Source organism: Dermacentor silvarum, chromosome 8, assembly GCF_013339745.2.
Source record: "Dermacentor silvarum isolate Dsil-2018 chromosome 8, BIME_Dsil_1.4, whole genome shotgun sequence".
NCBI classification, from domain to species: domain Eukaryota; kingdom Metazoa; phylum Arthropoda; class Arachnida; order Ixodida; family Ixodidae; genus Dermacentor; species Dermacentor silvarum.
Genome location: NC_051161.1, coordinates 183818701 through 183844317, shown reverse-complemented (window position 1 = coordinate 183844317; position 25617 = coordinate 183818701). Strand labels below are relative to the sequence as shown.

Below are 25617 nucleotides of genomic sequence, written 5' to 3'. Positions count from 1 at the left end.
TTGTGTGCTGGTTCTCAATACGTATTATCATTTGGCACCATTTCTGGCAGGCGGTTAATGGTGACATTTCCTTCAATTTTGTTATAAAGAATGCCTACTGCTAGTGTTTTTTTTTTTTTTTTTGAACATGTTTGCTTGTATTATTTCAAACAAAATTCTGCATGGAGGCTGTCTAGATGGTCTACACTATCTGAAAGTGGGCTGTCTAGGTGGTCTGATATTTCGTTGCAGTTGGTATTAAAGGGGCTCTGAAACACTTTTCTAACTAATCGTAGAATGGCCTCACTATTGAAGGACGTCACCTTACAGATCTCCTGCCGCAAAAATGTTTCAAACATTTCAAGTATAGGCGGAGTTAGACGTAGTTATCGCACTGATTGATGAGACTCCTTTCTTCTCCACTAGCACGCTACGCAGGGGGGGTGGCAAGGGGGCAAGGCCCTGCCCAATAGTTGAGCGTATCGCCAGCGAGAGAGCTCGTCACAGTGGTCGTGATATCTTACGCTAACGCAGCACATCGCTGCTCTATCAGAGGCCACTCGCAGCAGACGCAGCTATGCACAACCGACATGTGTAGACCAGCAGCACTAAGATGAAATGCTTTTTCCATATTTTTGTGATTGCAGGCATAAATTTTTAATTTAGCTCAAATTAGCAACAATAGTATTACTGAGAATGTCATTGTCTCTGCTTGCAACATACTAGCTGCACGACGACATTGCGAAGGAGAGAGCAAGTGATTTTTCAGTTTTGGACATAAGGTTGTAAATTACCTAAACTGAAATATTCCGTGCACATGTTCACAGGAGCCTTGTTTACAAATCAGTAACATTTTATTATAATGTTCAGAAAGCGTTTCAGGGCTGCTTTAAAGAGTTTGCGACATGTGCCGAAACAAGGAGGCAACAGAAGAAAGAAAAAAGGTGCTACACTTACACCCAGTGATGTGAATCTAGAGAGTAAAGTGGACAAAATCATTCAGCTTTTTCATACTGAAAGACAGGCAGCATTGTTTGCACATACAAAATAGAACTTTATTTACAAGGTAATATGCATAAAAATAAATCAAAAATATAAAAACATCACACAGCCAAGCAGTTTTTTTTTTCCCGTTTGCCATTACAACTCTGGTTGTCCATCCTCGGGGCTTAACTGCGGCTGTTCGTCCTTGCTGGTGGTCTGAGGTGATTCGTCCTCGCTACACAACTGTGGAAGACCATCCTCATTATAAGTAGTTTCAAAGCGCTCCACCAGAAGATCCAGATATTCCAACATCCTGTCAATAATCCGCTGGTTCCTGGCAACGTGCCGTTCCATTGCCTTCTCACGCATGCCGATTTCTTCCTGTGTGCTTGAAATTCTTGCATCCAGCTCAGACAGCTGCAAATGCACAAAAGTACCCATGGTGTTAAAAGACATGACACAAAGAAATGTTGAAATCAGTGTACTATATTTTAGCAGCAGGATAATGCTGCGTCCCTATCGGTGCCCAGCTATACGCTGGCGGTAACAAGACGACGACCGACACGCTTGAGTGTGTGAGCACTTCCTAGAGACAAAGAGAAAAGCGCTCTGGAGAGTCTCACTCTCGGATCCCCTTATTCGAGTACGACGGAGTACTTCTCGTACTCTGTCAATAAAGCTCCTGTGCTCGGTGAATTGTGACAATATTGAATGCATAAATATATAAAAATATATAGCATGCTATAAAGTGTTTTTTAAAGCACAAATGGAGCATTAGAAGCAAATAAGTAGTTTTGTCACATGCACAGGACTCTTCAGAGATTTCGAATGATCGCTGTATAGCCTGTAAAATATGGCTGTTTAAGTGACGTAGCCTGCTTCACTACACAAGTTCTCATGCTTTATGTCTATAGCATGACCGCGGGGCTGAATATTTATTGTACTTTTGCTCCAATCTTATGTTTAATTGGGCGCAGTTGACGTTTTGAAATATTTTTTGAAAAATTACTGTAATGCAGTGTCCCCTAATTCTTTTGTGATGATCATGATGATGTATAGTGTTTACTGGCGCAAGGGCCAGGTATGGCCAAAGAGCGCCAACTAATTCTTTTGTGTTCATTAAGATTACTCCAAGTGTGAACTTTCAGTGGTGCCATAAAAATAACTTGTTCTACTGCTGCATGTGCAAATGTTAGCAGATAGCTGCCAAAGGCTAAAAAAGATGACCACGAACAAGAAAGGTTTTACAGCTCTTGTATGGAAGCCTTGTTCGCAATGATGGAACATAATTTTTAAACATTGGGTTTTACATGCCAAAACCACAATGATGAGGCAAGCCGTAATGGGGGTCTCTAGATCAATTATGACCATCTGGGGTTCTTTGATGTGCACCTACATATAAGCACACAAGTATTTTTGCATTTCACCCCCATCAAAATGTGGCCATTGCAACCTGGGATCGAATTCACAACCTCAAGCTCGGCAACACAACACCATGGCCATTTGGCTACTACAGTGGGTGAACATATAATTGTTAGCCACTTATATGCCTGACTACCATGGTACAGGCAGCGAGTATTCATTGAAGGAAAGCTGCCATCATTTCAGTTAATACACAAGTTGTATGAACTATTCACCAAAGAGTGCGATTTTACCTTCCTGCAGTGTGAACAAAATTTCCACATGGAAGTTGAAACATCTTGAGTTTCTTGCAGCCAGCAGCAATTTTCACATTTGACCAATTCATACCCACATAGTCAAACCCTCGACACTGAAGGATAAGACGTTGCGTGGTCCATCTTTGGCAGCAACAAATGTTACTTCTACCAGACAAATGCAGCTGATTTGTAGCTTGCAAGGTATTGCTACATGAAGGATTCACACCATGGTAGAGGGCAACAGTAAACATGGCCAGATGCTGCTTCTGCATACACGGGAGCAATACTAGGAAGGATATCGGTGCTACCTAATTTAGGCTCTAGAACGCAAGCATGCTTAGTGTATTTGTCTAGCAGTGTGGTCAAATTGTGTGTATGCAAACATGGACCAGACCACTAGATGAAATGCCAGGCTACATGCATGGTGCTGCTGCGTTTCATCTTTTCCCAAGCTATGCCTACACTGGCAAAGAGCAGTGTTGGCTGTCATGCTTATCCAACACATTTCAAAGAGGTCACAGAACTTCTGAATAATTAATCAAATGTTGTCCAATTTAATTCTGTTGTTGCATTGAATAGTCACTATTAGAAAATTCGGGCATCAACTGTGCGTGAGATATCTCAGCAGTCACAGTAAACATAAAACACAAGTTCTGTAGTAGAGACCACCAAGTTGCTCAGGGAGCCAGACTTTTCTGAATGAACAGCGATCCTTTACTTTCGTCACTTTGTATTCATGGATGCTGCACCTGTGTTCTCTATTTGGGTTCAATGTGAACGTCTTGTTGCAAAATTTTAAAGAGCGGCACCATCAGCTGCGGTCATTTTAACTGGAGAAAAGTTGTTTTGTTAGTTTGTTCTTTTCACTTTGCCATTGCCATAGACTGTCACGTCCCATATGGTCTTGAATTTATACACTGGTGCTAACTGGCCATCAAGACTGACTTTTTATAATGCATGACCACGTATGTTCTGAAGAGGCCCGAGTATTTTATATAAACAGCGGTGAAGGCTTTTCATTATTTGAAAACTACTCGAAAAGTATGCAATGTTCAATTCGCTTCTGGCACCATGCTATTCGGTCTAAAGAAAGAACCATTATGTGAGCACCACTTATAGCACCAACTTAGATGCAAGCTTAGATGCATCGTACCTTAGTAATGGCAATGGTTCTCGCTTGCTTCACTGCTGCCTTGAGTTGCTGCAGCTGCTGCCGAGCGTCATGGTTGCGCAGCTCGCGGGACTGAAGACCAACGTCATGCGGCTGCTTCTCCATGAGGCGCTTCAGCTCCTCCGTAGCGAGCTCCACTTTTTTTTGCAATGCATAATGCAATTGCTCAAGTTCAATCCTGCATGCACAGAGCAACATTGCAGCACATGTTCAAAAAATAAATGAAGAAAGAAGGTAAGGTTACCCCCTTCAGTCACGAATTATGCTCAAATATGAATAAATGTGTCAAATTGGCATAATTTTATGCCAAGGTGCTGGAGACTCCATTGAAAGCAAGTCCAGGTGGCAGTACAACTCTTCGCACATGTGATAGCAAGTCATTAAAGTTAGAGTAATTAAATATCTATTGTACAGTCAGTCATGTCCGTTTCTTCATTGAAAAAATTGAATCGCCTGCTCTAAACACATGCAGCAGTTAATTACTGGCAGCAAACATTACTTTAACAGAAAAAGAAAAGTTATCTTGCAATGGCCATCGAAACGCCCCACGTTAAATGTCTCAAGCTAATGTTGTTTGCCGTTGCTTGGAGATACTCAGATTATTTTTTGCGTTCTGCCTAATTACACAAATAGTCTTAATTAACCAACTTCTCAAACATTATAATTAGATGAAAAGTGTAAATGAGAAAATTGTAGAGCAACATGAAAAACTCCCGATACAGCTTTCTGTTGCTCAATACGTGCTACATAAAAGCCGCAATGGTCGTCTCCCCGCACAACGACGGTGTTATCGCCCTTGGACGGGTGTCCTGTAATTTGTAAATCATCATCATCATCAGCCTATATTTATGTCCACTGCAGGACGAAGGCCTCTCCCTGTAAAATATGTGTGAATTTCTAAATACGTGTGAATAAATCTTCTGGAACTTCCCACTCATGTGCACATGCACTACTGCAAGTAAGTCTTCCATTCAATTACTCTAAGAAGAAGTTTATTCCTTCTTTCCAAATACAAAAGAAACTGCTTTTAATTCGCACAAATTTACGGGCCCTTTCGAGTTCGAATGATCGAGATTCGACTGTACATAATGTGTTTATTGTGAGGAATGTGCAATTCATGTGCAAAACTGAATACTACTTCAAGATGGCCGCCACTGTGAATACAAAACCTTAGCCAAAAATAGTTTCTGGGTACGCCCCTTCAAAACATGATAAGCTGCAACTAGCCCCACTTATCACCTTGAAAGAAATCCCCTCCCCATCTCGTATGTCTATCAAAACATGTGCTTACCGCTTTTTCTCCTGAACTGCTTTCCTCTGCTGCAATGCCTCTGCTTCAGCGGACCGGCCTTCCATCTCAGTTATGCTTTCCAAAGTTTTCCGATATTCCTCACTGATGCGGGGGGCCAGGCTTATCTTTTCATTCACAGCAGACACAACAGCTCGCAACTTCTCAATTTCAGATTTCAAGACAGCCAGAGTTTCTGCATCTGCTGAAGTCTTTTCCTTCCACGCAGCTGGGTCCCTAGAATTAAACAGTAGAACAAACACCTCATATCTCTTGCGCCTCTGTTGGGCAAATAGTGCAAAAGTTCTAGCCACAATCTAGAGATCACAAGAGAGAAAGAGCGACATGTTTCAGAAGGTGGGAGGCTAGCTGGAAAAGAAATAAAATCTCCATTCAATTCGTCCAGCACTCTGTGAACTAGTTCCCATCAGTTCAGTGCCAGTCCTTGCTTGAGCAGAACCAGCATGGCATGACCTGCACTACGCTCTAGCTCTTCAACAAGCGCAGGGAACACTGTGAACTTGTCCTGCACGAAGCCTGTACTATGTGAAACGAAAGGTGACGTTGCAGGGACTAGCGACTCCATCGTCCCCTGATGTATTCCCCGCATGGCTCTCGTGTCTCCTGTAATACGGCTTCCACGTGTAGCTATGTGCTGGCGGTGTAGTTGCAGAATGGTTTGAGAGATGGCGCGAGCGTTGTGTTGCTAATGCCACCTAATGGCGGGGTTACTAGGGCGCAAAAGGGAGTAGGCTCTTATGCTTTGGTTTGAGGTTGCGTGCCCGTCAAGAGATTTCGCAGGACAGTCCCATGATAGAACTCAGAGCGGGACAGGAATGGATGAACACGATCGTTAAAACGCACCACCGTTTGCGTGACTGCACTCGTGAACGATTTGGCGTTGGTGTCCAGCATGGGGGTGAACATCGCTCGATTTTCTGCCGTGGTGAGTTTGACTTACAGCGCCTATCAGCATGTTCTATTTGTAGTAATTCGTCTAGCTGGCTTTTTGTATAAAAGGCACAATAAATGCCCTTTTGATTGTTTGCATTAATGTGTTGTCGTTCCTTTGTCCCAAGAGCACGTTTGAGACCCCACAACGTACAGATTCCGCCATGCTGATCTAGTGAAACGAATAGCGAAGTGCAGCTCCTCCAGAACTAGTTCAGAGATTGCAGCCAAATCAAATGAACCTCGATGTGACCTAGACTAAGCAGACACACTAGCCACTGCCAAAGTCAACAAAGTGTTTCCATTGGTGGCAGCTGTGCCGCACGATGCTTGTGGAGCGAGCAGGGCAACATTCAGAGTTCCGATTCATGAAACTTGCTTCCCGGTTCCCTGCTTTCCTGCTCAGCATGTTGCAACCTTGTTGCGATCTCATTGCAAGCAGTCCTCGGCGGCTTATGAAACTAGTTCTACTCACAGCTTTGGCATACAAGTGGCCACAAAAGTTTACAAAACATGGGTTCAAAGACATCAAATTATGCTCTGTTAGCATGGCACTTCTAATTAAGTGAATCACTATATGGGTCACAAAAACTGCTGCAGACAAACTGGATTTGATCAAGTAAACTCAGCTTTTTCGCAATCTAGTGTGCTGCAAGCTTGTGGCCAACTGTACGTGTGGTGAATCTATTGACTTGTAGTAGCACAACTGGTCATCTGGGCTGAAATGTGCCAGTATACTTTACGCAAAAATCTTCTGCATATAGAGCAGATGCCTACTTACTTGCACACTGCAGCCCGTTTTTCCTCCAGGGTTTCCTTGAGGTTCATGATGTCCAACTCTGCCTTCTGCACTGCTTCAGCAGAGGCACACAGGGTCGTCTTGAGCTGCTTGTAGTCTGACATGATGGCAGTTTTCTTCACGTCGTAGGCAGCCAGTGTTTTCTCGCAGGCCGCAAGCTCTTCAGCAATTGCCTGTTGCTGCTCACCCCCGTTGTGGAGCTGAGTTGCCAGCTTGTTCGCCTTGGCCGTCATCGCATTGAGCATGCTTAGGACATGTTCCCCCTGAGCCTTGGCCTTAAGCTGATCCTTGAGCTTGTCCTACAGTCAACATTGAGGAAGACTCAGTGACAGTTCTGGTGTGCGAATGAGAGCACTACGGACTCAGACAGACGATTCAGCTAAGACGATCCAAAACACTGAACCCATCTTACAGTCAGCTCTTGCCAAGCTTAACTCAAACACCACATACGCATTTAATTCATCCAAAACTGAAATACAACATCTAAAATAAAACTGATCTAATACCCAAAGTAAGCACACAGAGCAAGCTATTTTATGAATTGAGGGCCTACAAGATGGCATATCTTGAATATAAAAATGCTCAGTGACAAAGAGACCGCTAAAACCACGGACAGAGAACATTGCATTACGTATGGACAGCCAAAAGAAAAATGATCAAGCATCACCTCTAAAACCAAAGCGCGAGTCACAACAAAGCACTTTTTTTCTTTCTTTCTTTTTTTTTTCTTCTCTGGTACAGGTGACTTGGGCACTGGAAAAAAAAATGTATGACAGTGTTCTCTGCTAAGAATATATTCTTTAGTCAACAATTTCAAGACCTGGACCTGCTATGTGAGCACATGAAGGCAATACATTTCTGAGCATGATCAATGCAGGACAAAATAGAACATACTGGCAGAATCAGGGTCCCTACAGAACATTCGACTCAAAATGCAAGGACAATTCAAGCATAACAAAGGCCAAATTTCAGTAAGGGGAAACGAACATTATTCGTACACATAACTGCAACTTCTTGCAGCTAAGCAGTTGCTCAGTAGGACACACTTCAGGCTCTTCAAGTGGCTTTTCAAAGCTGACTTTCCCATTGTAAAGGTGACAATCAGCTTCTAGCATGGTTAGCAGTGTCCGGCTTCAGCCAAAGATACACGTCACAAAGTCAAATGGCTCAAACGTTCCGTCAAGCATTTCTAGAGCGTAGAGCTCTAAAATGGAGCACGACAGCTACGGTGTGAACCAACTAGTAGCAAAACAACAAAAGTAGTGTGACGGTTCGGTCTGGCTTTGTCTAGCTCCATTAGGGCAATGGTAATTAAAACACACCTGTTGTTGGTGGCTGTGGACATATCTTTCCAAATTAAGGAGTTCTCAAGGAGGTGTCTTCCAGTGTAAAGGCAGGCTCAAAAGTACAATTATGAGTGCACAAGCCAAATGCCAACTAGGGTAACTACATTTGGTCACACAGTACAACTTTCAAAGCTATACAAGGATGGCCTTGTATGAGTGCCTGTACAATCAGACCTTGATATAACAAACATGGTCGATCAAAGTAAATCTAAATTATTTCTAACATCAGCATTTAAGAAATAGCACTAGCTACCCAGCTCCGATTCCTGCAGCAACAACAACATGCCCACTAAAGTTACTAATTAACCCGTTACCTCCCGTAGATTAGGCATGTCCACACATTTTGCACACCAGCTGAAAAGATAAACACTTTGTTGCATCGAGCATTTGGTTATATTGAAGTTCGCCATATCGAGGTTCAACTGTATTAGCTATCAATAATCAGATATAATGAAGGTTTTTCATGTTGGATGCTACTTAATGCGGTTTGACTATTACGGCATAGTATTCTACACTACTGACACTCTTCCAACAGCAGTCGCTAGAGCCACAAAAGTTAGCAATGGTGCAGAGGTGTCTAACCGTGTACTTGGTGAAGACGCTGGTAGTGTAGAGCAAATTATTGACGAGGATCTTGAAAAGCCGACGAATGCGCTTGGGTTTTGGATTGGTAAGGTCCTGCAGGCCCACATCGTTGACACCCAAGAGTGCAAAGACTGTTTGCATCAGCTTCAGGTAGTGGGACAGAGTCACTGAGCCTTCAATGTGCATAGCTTCACTGGGAAGTAGGGAGCAAGGCACTTCCAGAGCCGCATCATTCAAGCCAAATGTATCAAAGGCTCCACGTAGCACACGGGTCACCACGGCTGTCGTTGGGGCCTCCAGATCTTGACGGGTGATGCAGATGTTGAAACACCGTTGAAGCACTTTCTCAAGGTCATCAGGATCACTTGCCTTGGCCATGCTGATCTGCTTATAAACTGAGCGAAATTGATTGCTATTAGTAACAAACAATAACATGATGTAGAAGTTGTACAGAAGGACACATCATGCGAAAATTTGTCAGGGCAGCCTCCTGAGGGCATATGTACACAAATGAGCAAAAGTATACAGACCAGGGACTCTGCAATGAAGCTAATTTTTAATTATGCACTTGACTGCAGTTCAAACTTGACGTTGCGAAATTTCCAGTGTGATCATCAATTTCAGTGTGTGCATCTCAGTTACGAATAACTTCAGTTCTTTCAGTGAGGCTGTGGTACATAAAAGTTTTCTCACAAGTGTACAGTACAACGTACATGGTGAAAAATAAGCTAGAAAAATGTGTCATGGTCCCTTGAAAGCAACACAGACTACAAGAGATGCCATAGACTCCAGAATAATTTTCATCACCTGTGTGGCACATAGGTGGTGCTAAGGACAAAAACAGCGCAAGAAAAGAGTCAAGGAAGAGACAAACAACGCTGTCTTCCAACAAAGGTTCATTTTGCACGAAGCAAAATATATTTGCAATGTACATGGACTGTGGCGTCGTGGAGCAGCAAGTGAGAAATGCTTCACAGATTATTTGCGCTACCTGAATGATACCTCCACGACATCGGGCGCATTTAAGCATATGTTGACAGTGCTCCAGTCCTACAATACCTTGCCCGCATGCCATTAAACAAACTTAAAAGCAAGAAGGCATGTTGCCTGCCTAAGTGCACAAATCAAGCTGTCAAGGACCACATAAGTTTGTTAGAGGCACATCTTAAAATGGAGTAGGTGGTGATGGTATGCGGATTGGGAAGCCTGTGATGCCACAGCGTTGAATTCGTAGCTGAAGACTTCAAGAGCAGCATCGGCAAGCAAACATGCTATTGCTGATATTCTTCACGAAAGCTATCACAATGCATTCATTGTGTTGCGGCCACTATGTGAACGAGGCAGTGGCGTAGCCAGGAGGGGGGGGGGCTGGGCCACTGCCATCAATGTTGACCGCATACATTGTTTATCATTTGTTCATTTTTTTCCAGGGACTGCTTTTCATGTGCTAACAACTTAATGTTATCGCTCAGTGCATTCACTTGCATCTGAACTTTCTCAAATGGTATCGTTGATTCCATCTCTTGCCTACGTTGTTGCGAAACCTTGTGTAATCAGATTGTATGCGTAATGCGAATAGTGTTGTACCTTCTGGAAGGAAAGCGGGTACCAGCTTTTATGCTGCAACCTTCAACGCGTCATGTATAAAAGCAGACGCGCTTGATCCGCATACCAGATTTCATTCAGAACTGTCATTAAAATAGCTTCAGTCTATTTCAGGTAAAAATTTTAAGTCTTCTGTACAGAAAGAACTGTCAAAGGTTCTGACCGGCACACATTCTGGAATTTCAGAAGGCATTGCATCATCGTATGTTCCGAAGTACAAATATGTGCTTCTGACTTGAGTTGATGTTGAGCACTGCTTTTCTACATACAAACCAATACTCAGTGAAAAAAGGCACAACACAAAACCCCAAAATCTTGAGATGGTACTTGTTTGTTACTGCTTTCACAAATTTTCTCATGTTGTCTAGTCACACTGAATTCCCGATAAATCTTGAAACTTGCATCATCCTGTTTAATTGAGTAAGTCAAGCAAGTTTCCCAAAACAGGGGTTTATGAGCTGCATTTCTTAAAAATAATAATTTATCCTCACATACACATCGGAAGTTCCTATTGAGCCTATACATGCTTAAAGACAGTATCTGGCATCTACATATGCTTTACATGACAGCTTTAGTGCATGTTATAGGCACCTAAAAGTGCATTTTTTGGTAGCTATACATTCAGTCTCTATTAATTAATTGTCCAAGTAAGCTAACTCTTCCAATGGTATGCTCACACACGTTTCTTTCACAGTGTAGGCCTCAAAAACCTCCAGAGTGCACTGGTCTTAGAGTCCAAATAAATGCAAGTCCCACCAAACACGGGGCAGCATCCACAAAAGCAGCAGTACAAGGCCCAGTTGCTACTTATAAGGGACGTCGGGGAGCCCGCATGTTCTCCGAGGCGGTCATTTAAACACTGCAGCTCTTCCCTGCAGTGCGAATGACCGCAAGACAGCAGTATTTGATGCACCACTCTGACAGCACAGAAGAAAAACAGTGTGTTTTGTGTCGCATGTCACAGGCTTGCTTGACTCAGTTAACCTTGCATTGTTTGTCTTTCTTGCTTTGTCCCATTTCTTGCGATGTTTTGTCCTTAGCATCATGTACCAACTAGTCCAACAGCAAACACAGGTAAGGTTGCAGGTGCCCTCCACCCCCATTGAAATGCAGTAGCCATGGTTGGGAATCGAAGCAATGAACTCATGCTCAGCAGTACAATACAATCTAAAAAATGCTATAGACATTTTTCTGGTCAAATCATGCATCATTCTATGGCATCCTACTTTCATTAACAGGAAGAAAAAAAGAAAGAAGGAAAGGAGACAAGCCTGTAAAATGAGCTGACATGTTCACCATGGCAAGAAGCCATCAAATGCATAAGGCACAAATTTCACATCTGACAGGTAACAAAATTCATGTCCAACAGCTGCACAGTGGGCACACCATAGTGGAAAGAAGTTGCGCGCGAAAGGAATTTATATTCATGGCATTATAAGATTAAGAAAGGTACTGATAACCATTACATAAACACAGGCCTAAAGAAATTTCAGGTCACGTTTTATAATCCCCGACGACTAATTCAGACGGAATTGAAAGTGAAATCATTGGTTGCATTGGTTCGTGCATACTGGGTCGTGAAAAGCGTACACGGCTATCTGCGGCTGCTTCCGAGTCACTAATTAAGGACGGAATTCCAGCTTTGAAGGCGTCACAACAACAGTGAGCCCGACCCTGCTCACTCGCTGTAGCAACGACGCGACACACCCCATCGGCGAAAGTCAATGCTCAAGGAGTGACCATCAAGGAGTGACCATCAAGGTTGGTCCGGTTTACACCCTGTCTCGCGATCGTGCAGAGGCAATAACCCAACTGCGACCACAACTGGGTCGACATCAAAAAAGAACACTTCAAATGCGTCTGACAAATAAAACATGCCGCCTCAACATGTCGTGCGTACGCGAAGAACCGCTTGGCAGTTGTAACGTTTTCTAACGGACGACCACACCAGATAACCAGCGTTTGAGGCTTGTCTTAAGTACTCAGTAGTGGCAATAGTACTCAGTAGTCGTAATAGCTGAGAAATGCGTGGCACTGAGCGACAATGCGCATACACACACCCCGACTTGCTAACCGAGTCATTGGAAAGTCGAGATATGTTGCTAGCATAGTGGAGCGCATCCAAACCCATTATCTTCAGGAAATGTACGTTTTCCACTTGCCTTGATAGGCCTCCTTGGACACAAGCTAGCAAACAGACATGTTAAGAGCAAGCAGTCGAACTGGCCTAACCTTGATTAATAGGAAAAATCTTAATCGCTTGTCTCGATAGTCTTCGCATTCCGCGCGCGATGTTGTTGTTGTTGTTTTCCTGGCTGGCTCGGCTGGCCACCTAACGGCAGTCGCTACTGCATGGAGTTCCTCCATGCGCTACCGTAACAGCCGTTACTAACAGCAGGGCAGACCACAGAACACCCATAATAACCTGTCCTGCCTTAAACTGAACTAGGAACCTTAGGAAATCCTTATTGTTCCTTATTTACTTACTTACTAACCAGCATTACAGCGGCTAGAATAGGTACCAGCATGCTAATCAGTATAACCACAAAAACAAAACGTAATGGTGCATAATGATACTAATATTGCCGCATACATACAACTGCTTATCTAAAAAACTATAAAATTACAAAAGTTTTTGATGTAAAAATTGTAAAAGTTATTATTATTATTTTTAAGAGTGCCGTTGACGGGTTTGCGGAGTAATGTCTGGCTACATAATCGCGGCCTCCTCCTCCTCCTTCTCTGCTCTCCTTCTCCGAAAACAACATGGAAGAATACGCACGTGAACCATGGTAATTTCCTATTTTTTCGTTATTTAACCTCTCAAGAGCGCCGAAAATCATTCACAAAGACGCAGGAGGTTTTAGAGCATGGCTCAGACACACCGCAGTCGAATCTCTGTTGGGTCTCTTTCAGCTTAAGCGAGAAGCCGCTATTGCATCATAGCTGTGAGATGTTGAGGCACTATGGTCAAGTCGAAATGAAGTAATTCACAACTGATCAAAAGTTGTTCGGTGGGTGTGCTTGTTCGAAAAAAAATATCGTTAGCCTTTCAACGGAAGGCTGTCTTGCGATTACATTAAAATCAGGCGTGGTTTTGGGTGCGCATTGTGACAACTTTCGTTAACAGTGAAACTACACTCTCATGATATTCACCAAGTGCATAGCTAGCGCGTCGCATGCGCCTATGTACTGGTAGCAAGCCGACACTTACGCCGTGAATACACCAGGCAGGTGTTGCTACGGATCACGCAAGCTTTTGCAGACAGTTCACATTTGCCTTCGAAAGCAATGATAGAGCTTTCCAAGGTCGAAATCTTCATCCGAAGAGCATCAGCTGACATCCTGTGGTCACCGCGTTTGATTTCTTGGACAGAAAATAAAAAAGAGGCGTACTTTTCAGTAAAGTTATGCTGTTGGTGTAGTTGTGTAGTTATTAAAAAAAAAAGGTATAATAGTGTACAATACACCGTTTTTATCGTGGTTGTTCAGCTTATCGTTTATTTGTTGCTTTCGTGAAATTGAATCGTGAAATTCAATTGAGGTATCCGCTGTCATAACAAATTATGATTACCAATAGCACACCAGCGTCATGCTGTCTAACTCACTACGAAAGTGCTGGCCAAGTTATTGAACCTATGTGGACCCGCCGAGGTGGCTTATTGGCTCTGGCGTTCTGCTGTTGAGCACGAGGTCGCAGGTTCGATACCCGGCCGTAGTGACCTGTATTTGGATTGGGGCGGAATGCAAAGGCGCTCGTATAATGTAATTAGAGGGCACGCAAAAAAAAAAAAAAAAATGTCGAAATTAATTCTGGAGCCTGCTTGCTTTTGCTCTCAAGTAGCAGTAGACCAGTTTACTTTGCATATGGGCATGCCAGAATGGTCACTACTTTCAGTGGCACCCTTTCGTCTTGTTAGTGCACATACATGATAGGTAGCAGGTACTGAGGTCCAACTCTTGCTCACTGTACTTGAAAACACTGAAAGTGCACTGGATGCCAGTGAAAACTTAATCTGTTTTCTTAAGAGTACTATCTGCATCTGGAAGTGTCTGTAAGATATGGTAACGAGCGTATGTCACAGAAACACTTAACTAATACCCATGGCTCATAATAAAGCTATTTAAATGTTGTTTTTTTTCCCTCCTGCAGCCCATGGCGCATTGTAGATGACTGTGGTGGTGCCTTCACCATGGGTGCCATTGGTGGTGCTGTGTTTCAGAGTATAAAGGGCTTCAGAAATGCACCCTCGGTGAGTCAGGAGGCCAGTAGGTTGTCTGGGCTAGCCCTTATATGTCGGACTCGTGTGGTAGTGATGTCTGTCTGTCAGGTCTGTGAGGTGTATTTATTTACGTGACAACAAAAATGCATGCATTTTTTATTATTTATTGACATTGTGACAGTGGTTTCTCAATCAAAGCTGCTGTTCTATTCTCCCCAGATTTCAAAACCACGTTACTTGTTAAATCGTGAGTATCACAGGAGAGGAGTAAAAAAAAAAGCTTTTTATGACTAACATTGTCAAGGCGTGGCATTTTTACTTGAATGTTGCCCTGCAGTTAGAGTTGGTGCCATTTTCCATAAACACGAACTTGGCCTGATTAGTTCTTACTGTTTCACAGATTACTCTTGCCATCTCCTGCAGGGAAGGTATTGCTACTAGCCTTTAACCTGCAATAAGCTGTTTACCTTGATCATGTTCCTAAAGAAAATTTATAAACTTATACGTTATGGTGCAAAGTACTCCTATTGGGGCACACTGACCTTCCATCACAGTTTTAAAGGGACACTAAAGCAAAGCAATAAATCAGTTTAGATTAATAAATCATTGTTTGAGAGCTCTATTGTCGTTCATTTTTCGATAATAGGGTGATTTTCAGAAAAGAAAATGAAGGTCAAAGTTTAAGTTTTTGCCGAAACCATAAAGCCGTTACGTCAGTGTGACGCCATGGATTTCAAGGTAAATTTTGTATTTGGACCACATTGGGCTCAGGTAAAGTCCCCGAAACTTGCCATGTTCAGTCATTAGAACACAACACCTTTAGAACACAATGTAGTCCATTTTTACCCATAAAGATTTAACTTGGACCCAGCAAATGCCGTCGAAATTTCCGACGTCATGGCAGGCTAGTGCGGGAACTCTAAGGCGGCGTTGCCACCTGTCTCTAGTTGTTGCACGCTTGCTGGTTTACCAAGCCTATTCCCACAGTAAGAGTGCTGGCCGCGGCGGCCGCATTTCGATAGAGGCAAAATGTAAAAACGCCCATGTGCTTACGCTGTAGTGCACGTTAAAGAACCCGAGATGGTCAAAAATTAATCCGGAGCCCTCTACTACGGCATGCCTCATAATCAGAAGTGGTTTTGGCACATGGAACCCCAGAAGAAGAACAGTAAGAGTGATGTTTTGGTATTGCAAGAGGGTAATTTACAAATGCAGGTGCAATCATTAGTGTCCCTTTAAGCATGAGTTCATTCTTTGTCCCATTATGAGTGACCTTGAAAGTATAACCCACAAACCAGTTAAATTGCATGTGTGCCCGTTTCTCTCATGTATGCCCTGATTAGCATGCTGACACAGTAGTGCCTACCTTTCAGGGCGTGAATCGCAGACTTCTCGGCAGCTTGGGCGCAATTAAAGAGAGAGCTCCCATCATTGGAGGTGAGAAGGAGCAATTTTTCTATCATTGCTTCAATCTTTACCTCAAATGAAGTTTTTGTGCAGTTTACCCATATTTGCCTCACTGCACTTCATTAAAAATTAATTATGAATATTAGAGAATCTGACTAGTCAGTACTTGTTGTTGCTCGTATTAGTAGATGTGTTGCTAATCATTGGCAATAAATTGTGTGCTGTATACGCAGGAAACTTTGCAGTGTGGGGTGGCTTGTTCTCAACAATAGACTGCACCATGGTAAAGATTCGCAAGAAAGAAGACCCGTGGAACTCCATCACAAGCGGGGCTCTCACGGGAGCCATCTTGGCTGTCAGAAGTAAGGATCAAGTGTGTAAACACATAAAAGCTGATCCTCGTGGCTCATTTCTCGTAGACAAGAACACGATGGGAAAAAAAAAAAATTTTTTTAAAGCGCACCCTGCTACAAACACTGCCATTGAACCCACTGCACCCGTACAATGTTGTTCATGCCGCACTTGCCAGGTTGCCAGTCAGCAGAAATACTACAGCACAGAAAATTATCTCTGCACTCAAAGTATGCTCTTAAAATTCCAAAACAGCATAGATTAAACTAAACTTGCAAGTAGTTGCAACATAAAATCTTGCTCCTAAATATTTCGTATCTTATCTATAAAATGTCAATCTGTGTAATGGACTACTTGCTAATTAGGCTGCGTGGTTGTTTGCATTCAATTGGGGAGTTATTTTTATTTGTAAGTGGCCTGTTACGGGGTGTCGCTCTGTGTTGTCTCGTGATAGCAACGCAAAAGAAGGCACAGCATCGCAGTACGAGGCTTTCCCCCGGCCTCTCTAAACTCCTGCTAGAAATTGCCTGGAATACAGTTCATGCAGGCCTGCAGTGAAACAACAATCACACCTGCCACCACAGGTCATTCACATGAAAAATTGGGGTCAGCCTTAAGAGCACATCTTCTGCACTTTCAATTTAATTCCCACCAGGTTTTTCTTTGTTATACGCTAACAGGTTTTTCATACATGTTTACCACAGATGGTGCTGGAGCAATGGTAGGATCAGCAGTTATAGGTAAGTTTCTGTTCACTGGTAAATGATGCCATATCTGCTGGTGCTTTATTAAGCTGGCATAAATTTGTCAATACTGCCAGAAAAGGTGGTGGAAATGCAGGCATTCTCACTCATTGATATTATCAGTACTTGATGCATTATTTGCATTTCCTTCAAAAATTATAGGTGCTTATAAAGACTCCAAGTCAACATGTTTATCTGTTAAGAGATGTTACTTATCAATTTTCCCATTTCTTAATGCAGATGTTTGAGATATTTGCACTGTATTCAGTCTTTAATTGGATGTCTTTGTGCGTTGTTTGCAGGGGGTGTTCTACTGGCCCTGATTGAAGGCGTAGGAATATTGTTTACACGGTACTCAGCAGAGCAGTTCAAACCAGGTAAGCTTCATTTGGCAGAAAAATGAAAGATTAAAAGTAAAAAAAAAGGTACTCTATAGAGCAGTTCAAACCAGGTAAGCTTCATTTGGCAGAAAAATGAAAGATTAAAAATAAAAGTAAAGAAATAACTTCAATATAACAGTGAAAGCTTGTTTCTGGAGGTACATTTTTGCAGTTCTGTATTGACCGAAAGGCTGAGCTCTCGTAGACTTGGCAAATTATAAACAAGCTGCAGAGCATGAAGTCACAATGATGCAGCAGTGCTGCCATCACATTTGGTTAGGCAAAAGAAGTGATTTTATTGCACTAACGTGCACCTAAATCTAAGTACACGGGTGTTTTCGCATTTCGCCCCCATCGAAATGCGAAAACACGCGTGTACTTAGATTTAGGTGCACGTTAAAGAACCCCAGGTAGTTGAAATTTCCGGAGTCCCCTACTACGGCGTGCCTCATAATCATATCGTAGTTTTGGCACGTAACACCCCATAATTTTTTTAAATTTGCTCTACTTGTATATTTTGTTAGAACGCAAGGTTAATAGATGTTCGGCACTATTCTGGATACTGAAACTCTGCCATATTCTCAAATTTGCCATCTTGTTAGCTCTTATTGGCTTACAGGGCTCAAACGCAAAAATGTTGGAATTTGACCGTGTCCAGTATGGCTCCTGTAATCAAATTCTGACAGTTTACTGTGCAAAGATTGTTTAAAGTGGCCAGTGACCAGTGTAGCAGACGCACACTCACACACATATATATATATATATATATTGAATCACAGGATCCGGCAGTGAAACAGTTGAAAAGCTAGAACCACATAGGAAAAATACCAGAATTTTACGGACATTTCGGCCGGGAACCGGCCTTCACTCCGAGAGAGGCTGGTACCTGGCCAAAACGTCAGCAACATACTGGCATTTTTCCTATGTGCTTCTATTCTTTTACCTATATATATAGATGATGGTCCTGCGTTCTTCAGAATGATTACTCTGATAAGGGCAGAACCACGTGCCGAAACGTTAGTAAATTCATTGTTTGTATGTTTGCCTTTGTGTGTGTGTGGACAAATAAAAAGAAGGAAACGCTTATGCACTCTGAAGACTGTAGAATGGCACTCTTTGTGATATAGGGTTTGATGTGTGTCATACTAGAGACTTCAGACATGACTAAATGCAATTCTACATGACAGTTGGTTTCCTCACAACTCTCGCAGGCCACAGAAGTTGTGTTTGGGACGTTCAATTCTTATTTACTTTATTGGCGCTGAAAAAGCTAACTTCAAGCAGTGTAGTGATGCCTGCTTTCTCTAGAATTAAACAAATTTTCATGGGTGTTCTGCAAATAAATATATTATTCTCAGTGTATTTCGGTCATTCATTTAATGTGCCAATTCAATGAAGCACTTAGAAAAAATTTGGCATTCTGGAAATGTCTTTCCAAAGGTCACTCTAGAAGTAAAGGGTTAAACATATGTGAACTCAAAGCAAATAAGTCTAGCTGCAACACAGAACATTAGTTGCCTTGCTTCATTGACAACTTCAGGTGCTACAACAACATAGCTTACGGTTTCACACCTACTTACCTACAAAAGTGGACAAAATGCATGCATCTTTGGCATAACACAGCATTCATAATGCACAACTGAACGAATGAAACTTAACTGGTAGCCTAAACAAACCAAGGTGAACCTTGGCTAATTCATGAGCAGTAGCTTCATGCTCGGGTCGCTCATGAAACAGTATGCTGTGCCAAGAATCTTAGTCGAACAAGGGTGGTGACTGTCATGCGCAGTGTCTCGGGGAAATTAATGCAGCAGTACAATACCTGCTTTCCTGTTTTTGCTCATGTCACATTAACCAATTGATTGTAATTAAGTCATCAATAGAAAAATTGGAGAGCTAAAATTGTCCCTCACAAGGCACTACTGGTAATAAAATCACCTCCAGCGCTTGTCGAATGGGTGCCTGCAAGGCTACAGTTGACCTCCCGAAGAGGGGGCAGAGCCATTCCGTAAGGAATTGAGGAGGGGGCCGGGGCCTCCTTGCTTTTAAGCACTGGTTCAGCTAGCGTTTGCAAGTACAGTAGAACCTTGTTGATATGATCCTGTTTCGTACGATTTCCTGGCACCAACGTTCGCAATCAAGAACAAAAATGAGCCAATACAGTTACGCTTCTATTTTGCCAGTTGATACATTCTCGGAAAACATTATCTTTTGGCACTAACATTCAGTACATCGGCAAACTGCAATCATATGAAGCGTTCTCCGGCCACTAGATTCCACGTAAAGAAGAAAAAGGCATGAGGCCCACGCGACCGAGAACAGTAACCGTCCGCCACAGCGTCTTCCCTGCAGTACTCGCCTGCCCGTGTCACGTGAAAATGACGGCATGCACTCAGTTTCTTATTCCAGTTCCAGCACTGGTCGTTGCGCGCCCGCCACATTCACAGCTATCATCGCCAACCCTATTGCAATAAGCATCTTCACCTATCTGTGTCACAGTGCGCGTGGTGTAGTGCCATTGAAAGTGTACTGTTAAAAGACGATAACCCAGACGCACTGCTATTCCCTGCTGCAGGCGGCACAAAGTGAGGATCATGTTTCACTATGGTGTGGCATTGTATTCTAGCAAAGGCCACCAGCTCGATTTCATTTCTTAAATAATACGCAATAAAAGAACGACAACGCACCTATCGGGCCACTCGGGCCTCGCCAGCTTAACGCGCTTCGGCATCTTGTGCCGCACGCCGAGTGAGCACGTTAAATCTTGCCTCCAAAACTTACTGCCCGAAGAAGATGCTAACTCAAGCTTAATTCAAAGAGCACAAACATAAGCTTGCTGAAGCCATAAAAACGAGAACGTGTATCTGTGTTCGCTCTGGCTCCACCAGCTCGGCGCGTGTCAGCGTCTCGTGCCGCAATGATTTGCATTAAGTAGATATCAACTACAGTTAAGTCTGCCACATTTTTTGTCACTTCGGGTTGTAAGTTTCTTTTTTTTCGGTTAGTATGTTTACCTCACATTTATTTCTAGAATGTATGAATGAAGTTCTACTGAAATGGGGCTTTGCAGCTCCTGCGTGTGTAGGACCTTGCTCTCATTACACAGATAAGTGCTGTTTGGAAGTAATATTTTGTTTGAGCTTACAGTGGCTCGTTTGAGAATCACAATTTACAGCTGTTTCATTTTTTTCTTTATCAGCTACTGCATTCCTTCAGAAAATTTTGCCACATAATTATCGTACCGCCCAACTTCAGATCAATTCTTCACGGAAAACAATGTGAGCATTATGCGAGTAAATACGGCAGTCAACTGCTTTTCGGCCTGTACGATGCCTATTTGTTTACGAATTTGTGGATTGTTTATAGATTTGTTAAAGCCTGTGTAAATATCAAGTTGTGTTGCGCAGACTTAATGTGTCCTAATAAGTAGGCATCAATTGGACATAGCATGCCACTAAGCAGGCAAGGAGTTCTACTGTTGGTGTGGAAGCATGACTAATATGGAGCACAAACTTCTGGAGCACAAGCTAAGGCATGAGAAAGATGGGAGATTGGGAGGGCGGAATTTTTGTTCCAGGCTTTGAAGAAAGTCCGTGAAAATATGTCACTGCACGATTGTGCGTATGGTATGCAGCATTCTCAACCAGGTTTCCAAAGAACAAAGCCCCAATACCCGAAAAGCAGCCCACAGTGTGTTTCGATTTGCTTTAAGCACCGGCCTATTGCTTATCACTTTAGATAGTGCCAACGAGGCTGCCTTGATACTCGCGCCTATCTCTTACTTTTACAAAAGAACATGCAGTCTTTGTTTTTTGTAAACATGATTGAGAGAATCGCAAGCCAGAGTTGCAAGCACAACTGTGATATATCAATCTTTTTTTTTTGCATATTTTGTTGATTTTCTTTTTTCTTTCTACAGAATCTCTAAAAAAGAACAACGTAAAAGATGATGTCAGGAAAACAACCCTTATTGGGTGTTAGCGAGTGCACTTTACCACTTCTGCTGTCACACTTATGCCCTGAAACTAATATTTAATAACATGCATTATTAAACTTAGGTAATTAACTATCGCTCTTCAAAAATACTTTAACTGAGAACGATGACGAACAATATGCTGTTGGTCTCAATCTTTCAACATGTGCCACTTCTTGCTCCCGTAAAAGCTCCAGTCGCTCTTCTTTGAATAGTAGCTCTTTCTACACAAATGTGACAGCAGATTATGACACCTTAATTTTGCCTTGAACGTGCCTTGCAACACTTTTTGAGTCAAGTTAAAATGAAAAACCCGATATAATAGAAGCTTTCTTTAGCACAGATATGCCTGCATTGTGGATCAACAGTTCCAAGTTGGAATGGGGGGGGGGGAAAAAAAAAAAAGATTTTGTTCATTTTCTGAGTTATTGAGAGTTGACCTTTCGTTGTATTCCTAATTGTGTTCATTCGTGCCAGTACAGCATTTTACACATCACGGAATGACCTCACCGCAGTTAAAGCAATATGTGCGGCCCAAATGTCTCATTTTCTGTGGTCGCATACCTTGTTGCAGTGAATCCACAAATGGAGGACCCATCACAACTAGGAGCAACACCATTTGGCGCCAGTTCACAGTACCAGTGAAACTGAACATCCTGTGCACGAGCAGGAGTGTGTGTGTGGAGGACTAGCAGTGCAACAAGCAGCACATCCCAAGCACCTGTGATGGAGAGCCGCTCGCCCCACTGTTTACACAGAAGATTGTTAGTTAGCCAGCCATGAGCATGGTGTCATGTGCATATTCAAATCCATTGAGAAAAATATCCACTTCTTCCAAAGAGTGCCAGTTCCACATTGCAGTGTGGAGGAGTGGCACCTCTAATAAAAGAAAAGGAGTAGACGCTGCAGCCTTGTGGTTTTGTGCCTCAAAACACTTCCTTGAATAGTAGCTCTTTCTACACAAATGTGACAGCAGACTATGGCACCTTAATTTTGCCTTGAAGGGACCTTGCAACACTTTTTGAGCATGACAAATAAACTTGCACTAGATAATACTATCAGCAGCATCTGATTAAAGTATTGTTACTATAACTGCTGCTGGGACCCCAAGATTTTGCTCAAATGGTTGCTTTCTTTCAAATTTCAAAAACCCCAGCACTTATTGAGGAGTAAGTGCAATGGCTACTGGGCAGATATTCTTAGGCGGCACAACTAGGCAGTGCCACCACATGAAAGTCAAAGCGGAGACATTGTCTACAACATCTGACGGGTAGGTGTGGGACTGGAGTGGTGGCATGCCTTTTTCCAATGCCAGCCATGACTGGATGGTTCCAATAGCTCCATCTTGAAGTCCTATTCACTGGTGCCACCTTCTTTGGCATGTGCAAGAAGTTTGGTTAATATGAAAGTTGTCATCTTCGTGTTATCCGTGTGTACTCCACATGCAGAATTATCACTTTTCTTAACCACCTTCAGACACTTATAATTCTGTCTGCTGAAAAGAAAATTATTCTTTACATTTATTAGATTTACAGCAGCAAACCACATAATTCAAAATTTTTCTATGGGGTTTGGTACTTCCCCAAGTGACCCCATGCCTCGGCTATTGGGGTACTGAAACACATTTGACTATGTTATGTGGTGTGTACTTGAAAGACGCTCAACCACTTAACCTCGATGTAAACCATCACTGTCAAAAAGAATTAAACAAGAAAACCCACTACATGACTAGGCATACTGGTGCTGCGAACTAATGCCCAGCAGTCAATGTTCTAACTCTTCCCTAGCATGGTTTGTCCACATTTTCGCAGCATAGGTCTAATCAGAAGTGTCAGTGTCTATAAAATGCGTTCTAAATTTTATCATTTTAACTAGAAATTTGTATTTAGAAGCATTTGCTTGTACAATTGTGCATGCAGCGCCAGAACTAACCTCCACGCTTATTCGCGCTTGCCCCCGTACGCATTCAGCACCGGACGCTTCGGCGGTAAGTCTAATCGGGGCTGTTACAATAGGGGAATAAAATCATAATTCGCGTATACCTGCAGTACATTATTGACTCTACATCACGTACACAGTACACGACATCACAAAATCAGCAACTCGAGTTTTACTTCAAAGCACCGCGTTAATTGTGGCTGTATCAATCGTTTTTGGCAATGACATAGGGCAAAACTGCACATGGATGATTAGTTCGTGATTAGCTCATTCGATATGGATCTGGCCCCGTCGGCACAGTGCCGTTGGGACGAGGCTTGCACTGTTCAGCGCAAGAACTGTTTGAATTCAAGTGCCAGCCATGCGCCACGGCGCGGTTGACGTATTCCCCTCTGCGAATCTTGCCTCTAGTTTGTCTCGGTGTAATTGCGTGCAGCACAACGGCCCTGTGGCTGAAACCTAAAGCAGTTTTAAACGTTCCAAGGGAGTACCACATCGCCAGAACTCAACATCGCCGTAACAATTGAGGTTGAGAAGAATACATACTTCGGACCACCCAACGGACGCAGATACGCTGATAGGCGAGACGGGAAGACGTGTGCCAGTGTGGATTGGAGATCGAGAAAACGCGGCTGGCTGATAGTCTGGCTGTGATTAAGAGGAAGAAATTGATTTAGTGCGCAGGTCACATGTAATGCATAGAGCAGATATAACCGGTGCAGAGTTGCAGAATGGGTGCCGAGGTAAGGGAAAAGCAGTCCAGGATGGCAATGGGTGATAAGGTGGCGCGATAAGATTAGGAAATTTGAAGGCATAACATGGAGTCGGCTGACGCAATACAGCTAGTGAAATTGAAAATCGCTAGGAGAGTCCAACAATGAAGGCTGATGATGATTAATACGAGTTCCTGATTCCGTCGCGCCGTCGGCGGAGTGCTCTTTTTTTGGCGTTTGGTGCTCTACATTGTGCCGGCTCAAATACGTACGCATGAATACCTGTGCGCACGATGTCAATTTTGTAGCACAGGTCTAATGACTTAAGATGCATGCGACTAGAACGTAATCCTCATTATGTTCGTTAATGCGTGAAAGGCGTCACCTCGCTGCACGCAATTAAGTTAGGCGCATATCGCGTGAAGGGGTATATGTGGGGCAGTGATGCACGGAAATACTCCGCGCTGAAGCGAGTGCCGCCCGCCTCGTCTGGAGCACGTGCCGACGAAAACCGACACCGCGTACACGAGAGTACAAAAGAGGCGAACCGCTTCGAGACGCACTTGAGGTGGTCGTATCTCTCCCCCTCCCAACTGTTTCGGAAACCAGACAGGCCCTCTCGTTCCTCCGTCAGACACCCGCGGCTGCGCCTGCTCATGCCAACGATCCTTTCTTTCTCTCCCTCTTTCCTGAAAACAGGCGCGGGAAATAGGCGTAGAGCTCGTCTGCGCACGTGGACCAACCAAGCTTCCGTCAGCGAAACTTTACCGAAACATTGATTCGGTTTTCTGACTTCTTCAGGCCACATCATCGTGGAGCAACAAGGAAGGGCTCTCACTTAGCTGTATGCACGAAAAACACAAATTCACGAAGCTTTTCGTTCGTTAACAGTTGCTTTCCATTAACCGGTTACCTTCGCTAATAACATGTCGAACTTTAAGTGCAACGATTGCATGATTAGACTAACGCTTCTAACCAATCATTTCTTCCAGTCGTCATTAATTAGACGAATAAATTACTTAATTCAAAAGTGAATGAGCATAACCCTTCAAGGTGGCGAGAAGTGTTGTCAACCACATAATTGATGTTCCTGTACCCGCCATGGTTGCTCAGTGGCTATGGTGTTGGGCTGCTGAACACGAGGTCGCGGGATCGAATCCCGGCCCCGGCGGCCGCGTTCCGATGGGGGCGAAATGCGAAAACACCCGTGTACTTAGATTTAGGTGCACGTTAAAGAACCCCAGGTGGTACAAATGTCCGGAGTCCCCAACTACGGCGTGCCTCATAATCATATCGTGGTTTTGGCTCGTAAAACCCCAAATTCAATTTCAATTTCTGTTCCTCGTACTAACTGTATTTATTGTTGCGTAGAACTTTTGCATTATTGCCCTATTTCAGTTTGTATTAAGGCTTTTCCTTTTTTGTTCTTAAATATGAGTTATTAGTTTTGGTCCAGACGAAAATGTTTTTTGATTGCATAAATGACCACTGTCTGTTATGAAGGACTCTGCTATTACTGATAA

The 25617-nt window shown here is 43.1% G+C and overlaps 2 protein-coding genes across 4 annotated transcripts; one reads left to right on the top strand and one right to left on the bottom strand.

The window, feature by feature from the left end:
• Nucleotides 1–1009: 1009 nt before the first annotated feature.
• Nucleotides 1010–12694, bottom strand: LOC119461902 (uncharacterized). Of its 3 annotated transcripts, none has more exons than XM_049672313.1 (6): nucleotides 12525–12694; nucleotides 8759–9140; nucleotides 6813–7129; nucleotides 5084–5317; nucleotides 3775–3970; nucleotides 1010–1380 (listed from the first exon to the last, which is right to left on the bottom strand). In XM_049672313.1, the coding sequence occupies exons 2-6, from the start codon at nucleotides 9137–9139 to the stop codon at nucleotides 1120–1122; spliced, it is 1389 nt and encodes a 462-aa protein (XP_049528270.1). In that variant the 5' UTR covers nucleotide 9140; nucleotides 12525–12694; the 3' UTR covers nucleotides 1010–1119. The 3 variants fall into 3 exon arrangements, with proteins under 3 accessions (XP_049528270.1, XP_037579196.1, XP_037579197.1); XM_037723268.2 differs by having other exon boundaries at nucleotides 8759–9145; nucleotides 12529–12694; XM_037723269.2 differs by having other exon boundaries at nucleotides 8759–9145; nucleotides 12599–12668.
• A 354-nt stretch (nucleotides 12695–13048) lies between these two features.
• LOC119461900 (mitochondrial import inner membrane translocase subunit Tim17-A) lies at nucleotides 13049–22351 on the top strand. The gene is made up of 7 exons (XM_037723265.2): nucleotides 13049–13158; nucleotides 14520–14619; nucleotides 15963–16026; nucleotides 16230–16358; nucleotides 17052–17087; nucleotides 17393–17467; nucleotides 22018–22351. Exons 1-7 carry the CDS (start codon nucleotides 13133–13135, stop codon nucleotides 22086–22088), a joined length of 501 nt encoding a protein of 166 aa, XP_037579193.1. The 5' UTR covers nucleotides 13049–13132; the 3' UTR covers nucleotides 22089–22351.
• Nucleotides 22352–25617: the final 3266 nt, after the last annotated feature.

What these genes read in the sequence shown, in the direction of transcription:
- LOC119461900 (XM_037723265.2), top strand. Translation starts at nt 13,133, where the DNA reads ATGGAAGAATACGCACGTGAACCATG. An exon ending in GCTTCAGAAATGCACCCTCG is followed by an intron (nt 14,620 to 15,962) that starts GTGAGTCAGGAG and finishes CCTACCTTTCAG; the next exon opens with GGCGTGAATCGCAGACTTCT. An exon ending in GAGAGCTCCCATCATTGGAG is followed by an intron (nt 16,027 to 16,229) that starts GTGAGAAGGAGC and finishes CTGTATACGCAG; the next exon opens with GAAACTTTGCAGTGTGGGGT.
- LOC119461902 (XM_049672313.1), bottom strand. Translation starts at nt 9,139, where the DNA reads ATGGCCAAGGCAAGTGATCCTGATGACCTTGAGAAAGTGCTTCAACGG. An exon ending in GCAGTTCAGGAGAAAAAGCG is followed by an intron (nt 3,971 to 5,083) that starts GTAAGCACATGT and finishes CTGTGCATGCAG; the next exon opens with GATTGAACTTGAGCAATTGC. An exon ending in GAACCATTGCCATTACTAAG is followed by an intron (nt 1,381 to 3,774) that starts GTACGATGCATC and finishes GTGCATTTGCAG; the next exon opens with CTGTCTGAGCTGGATGCAAG.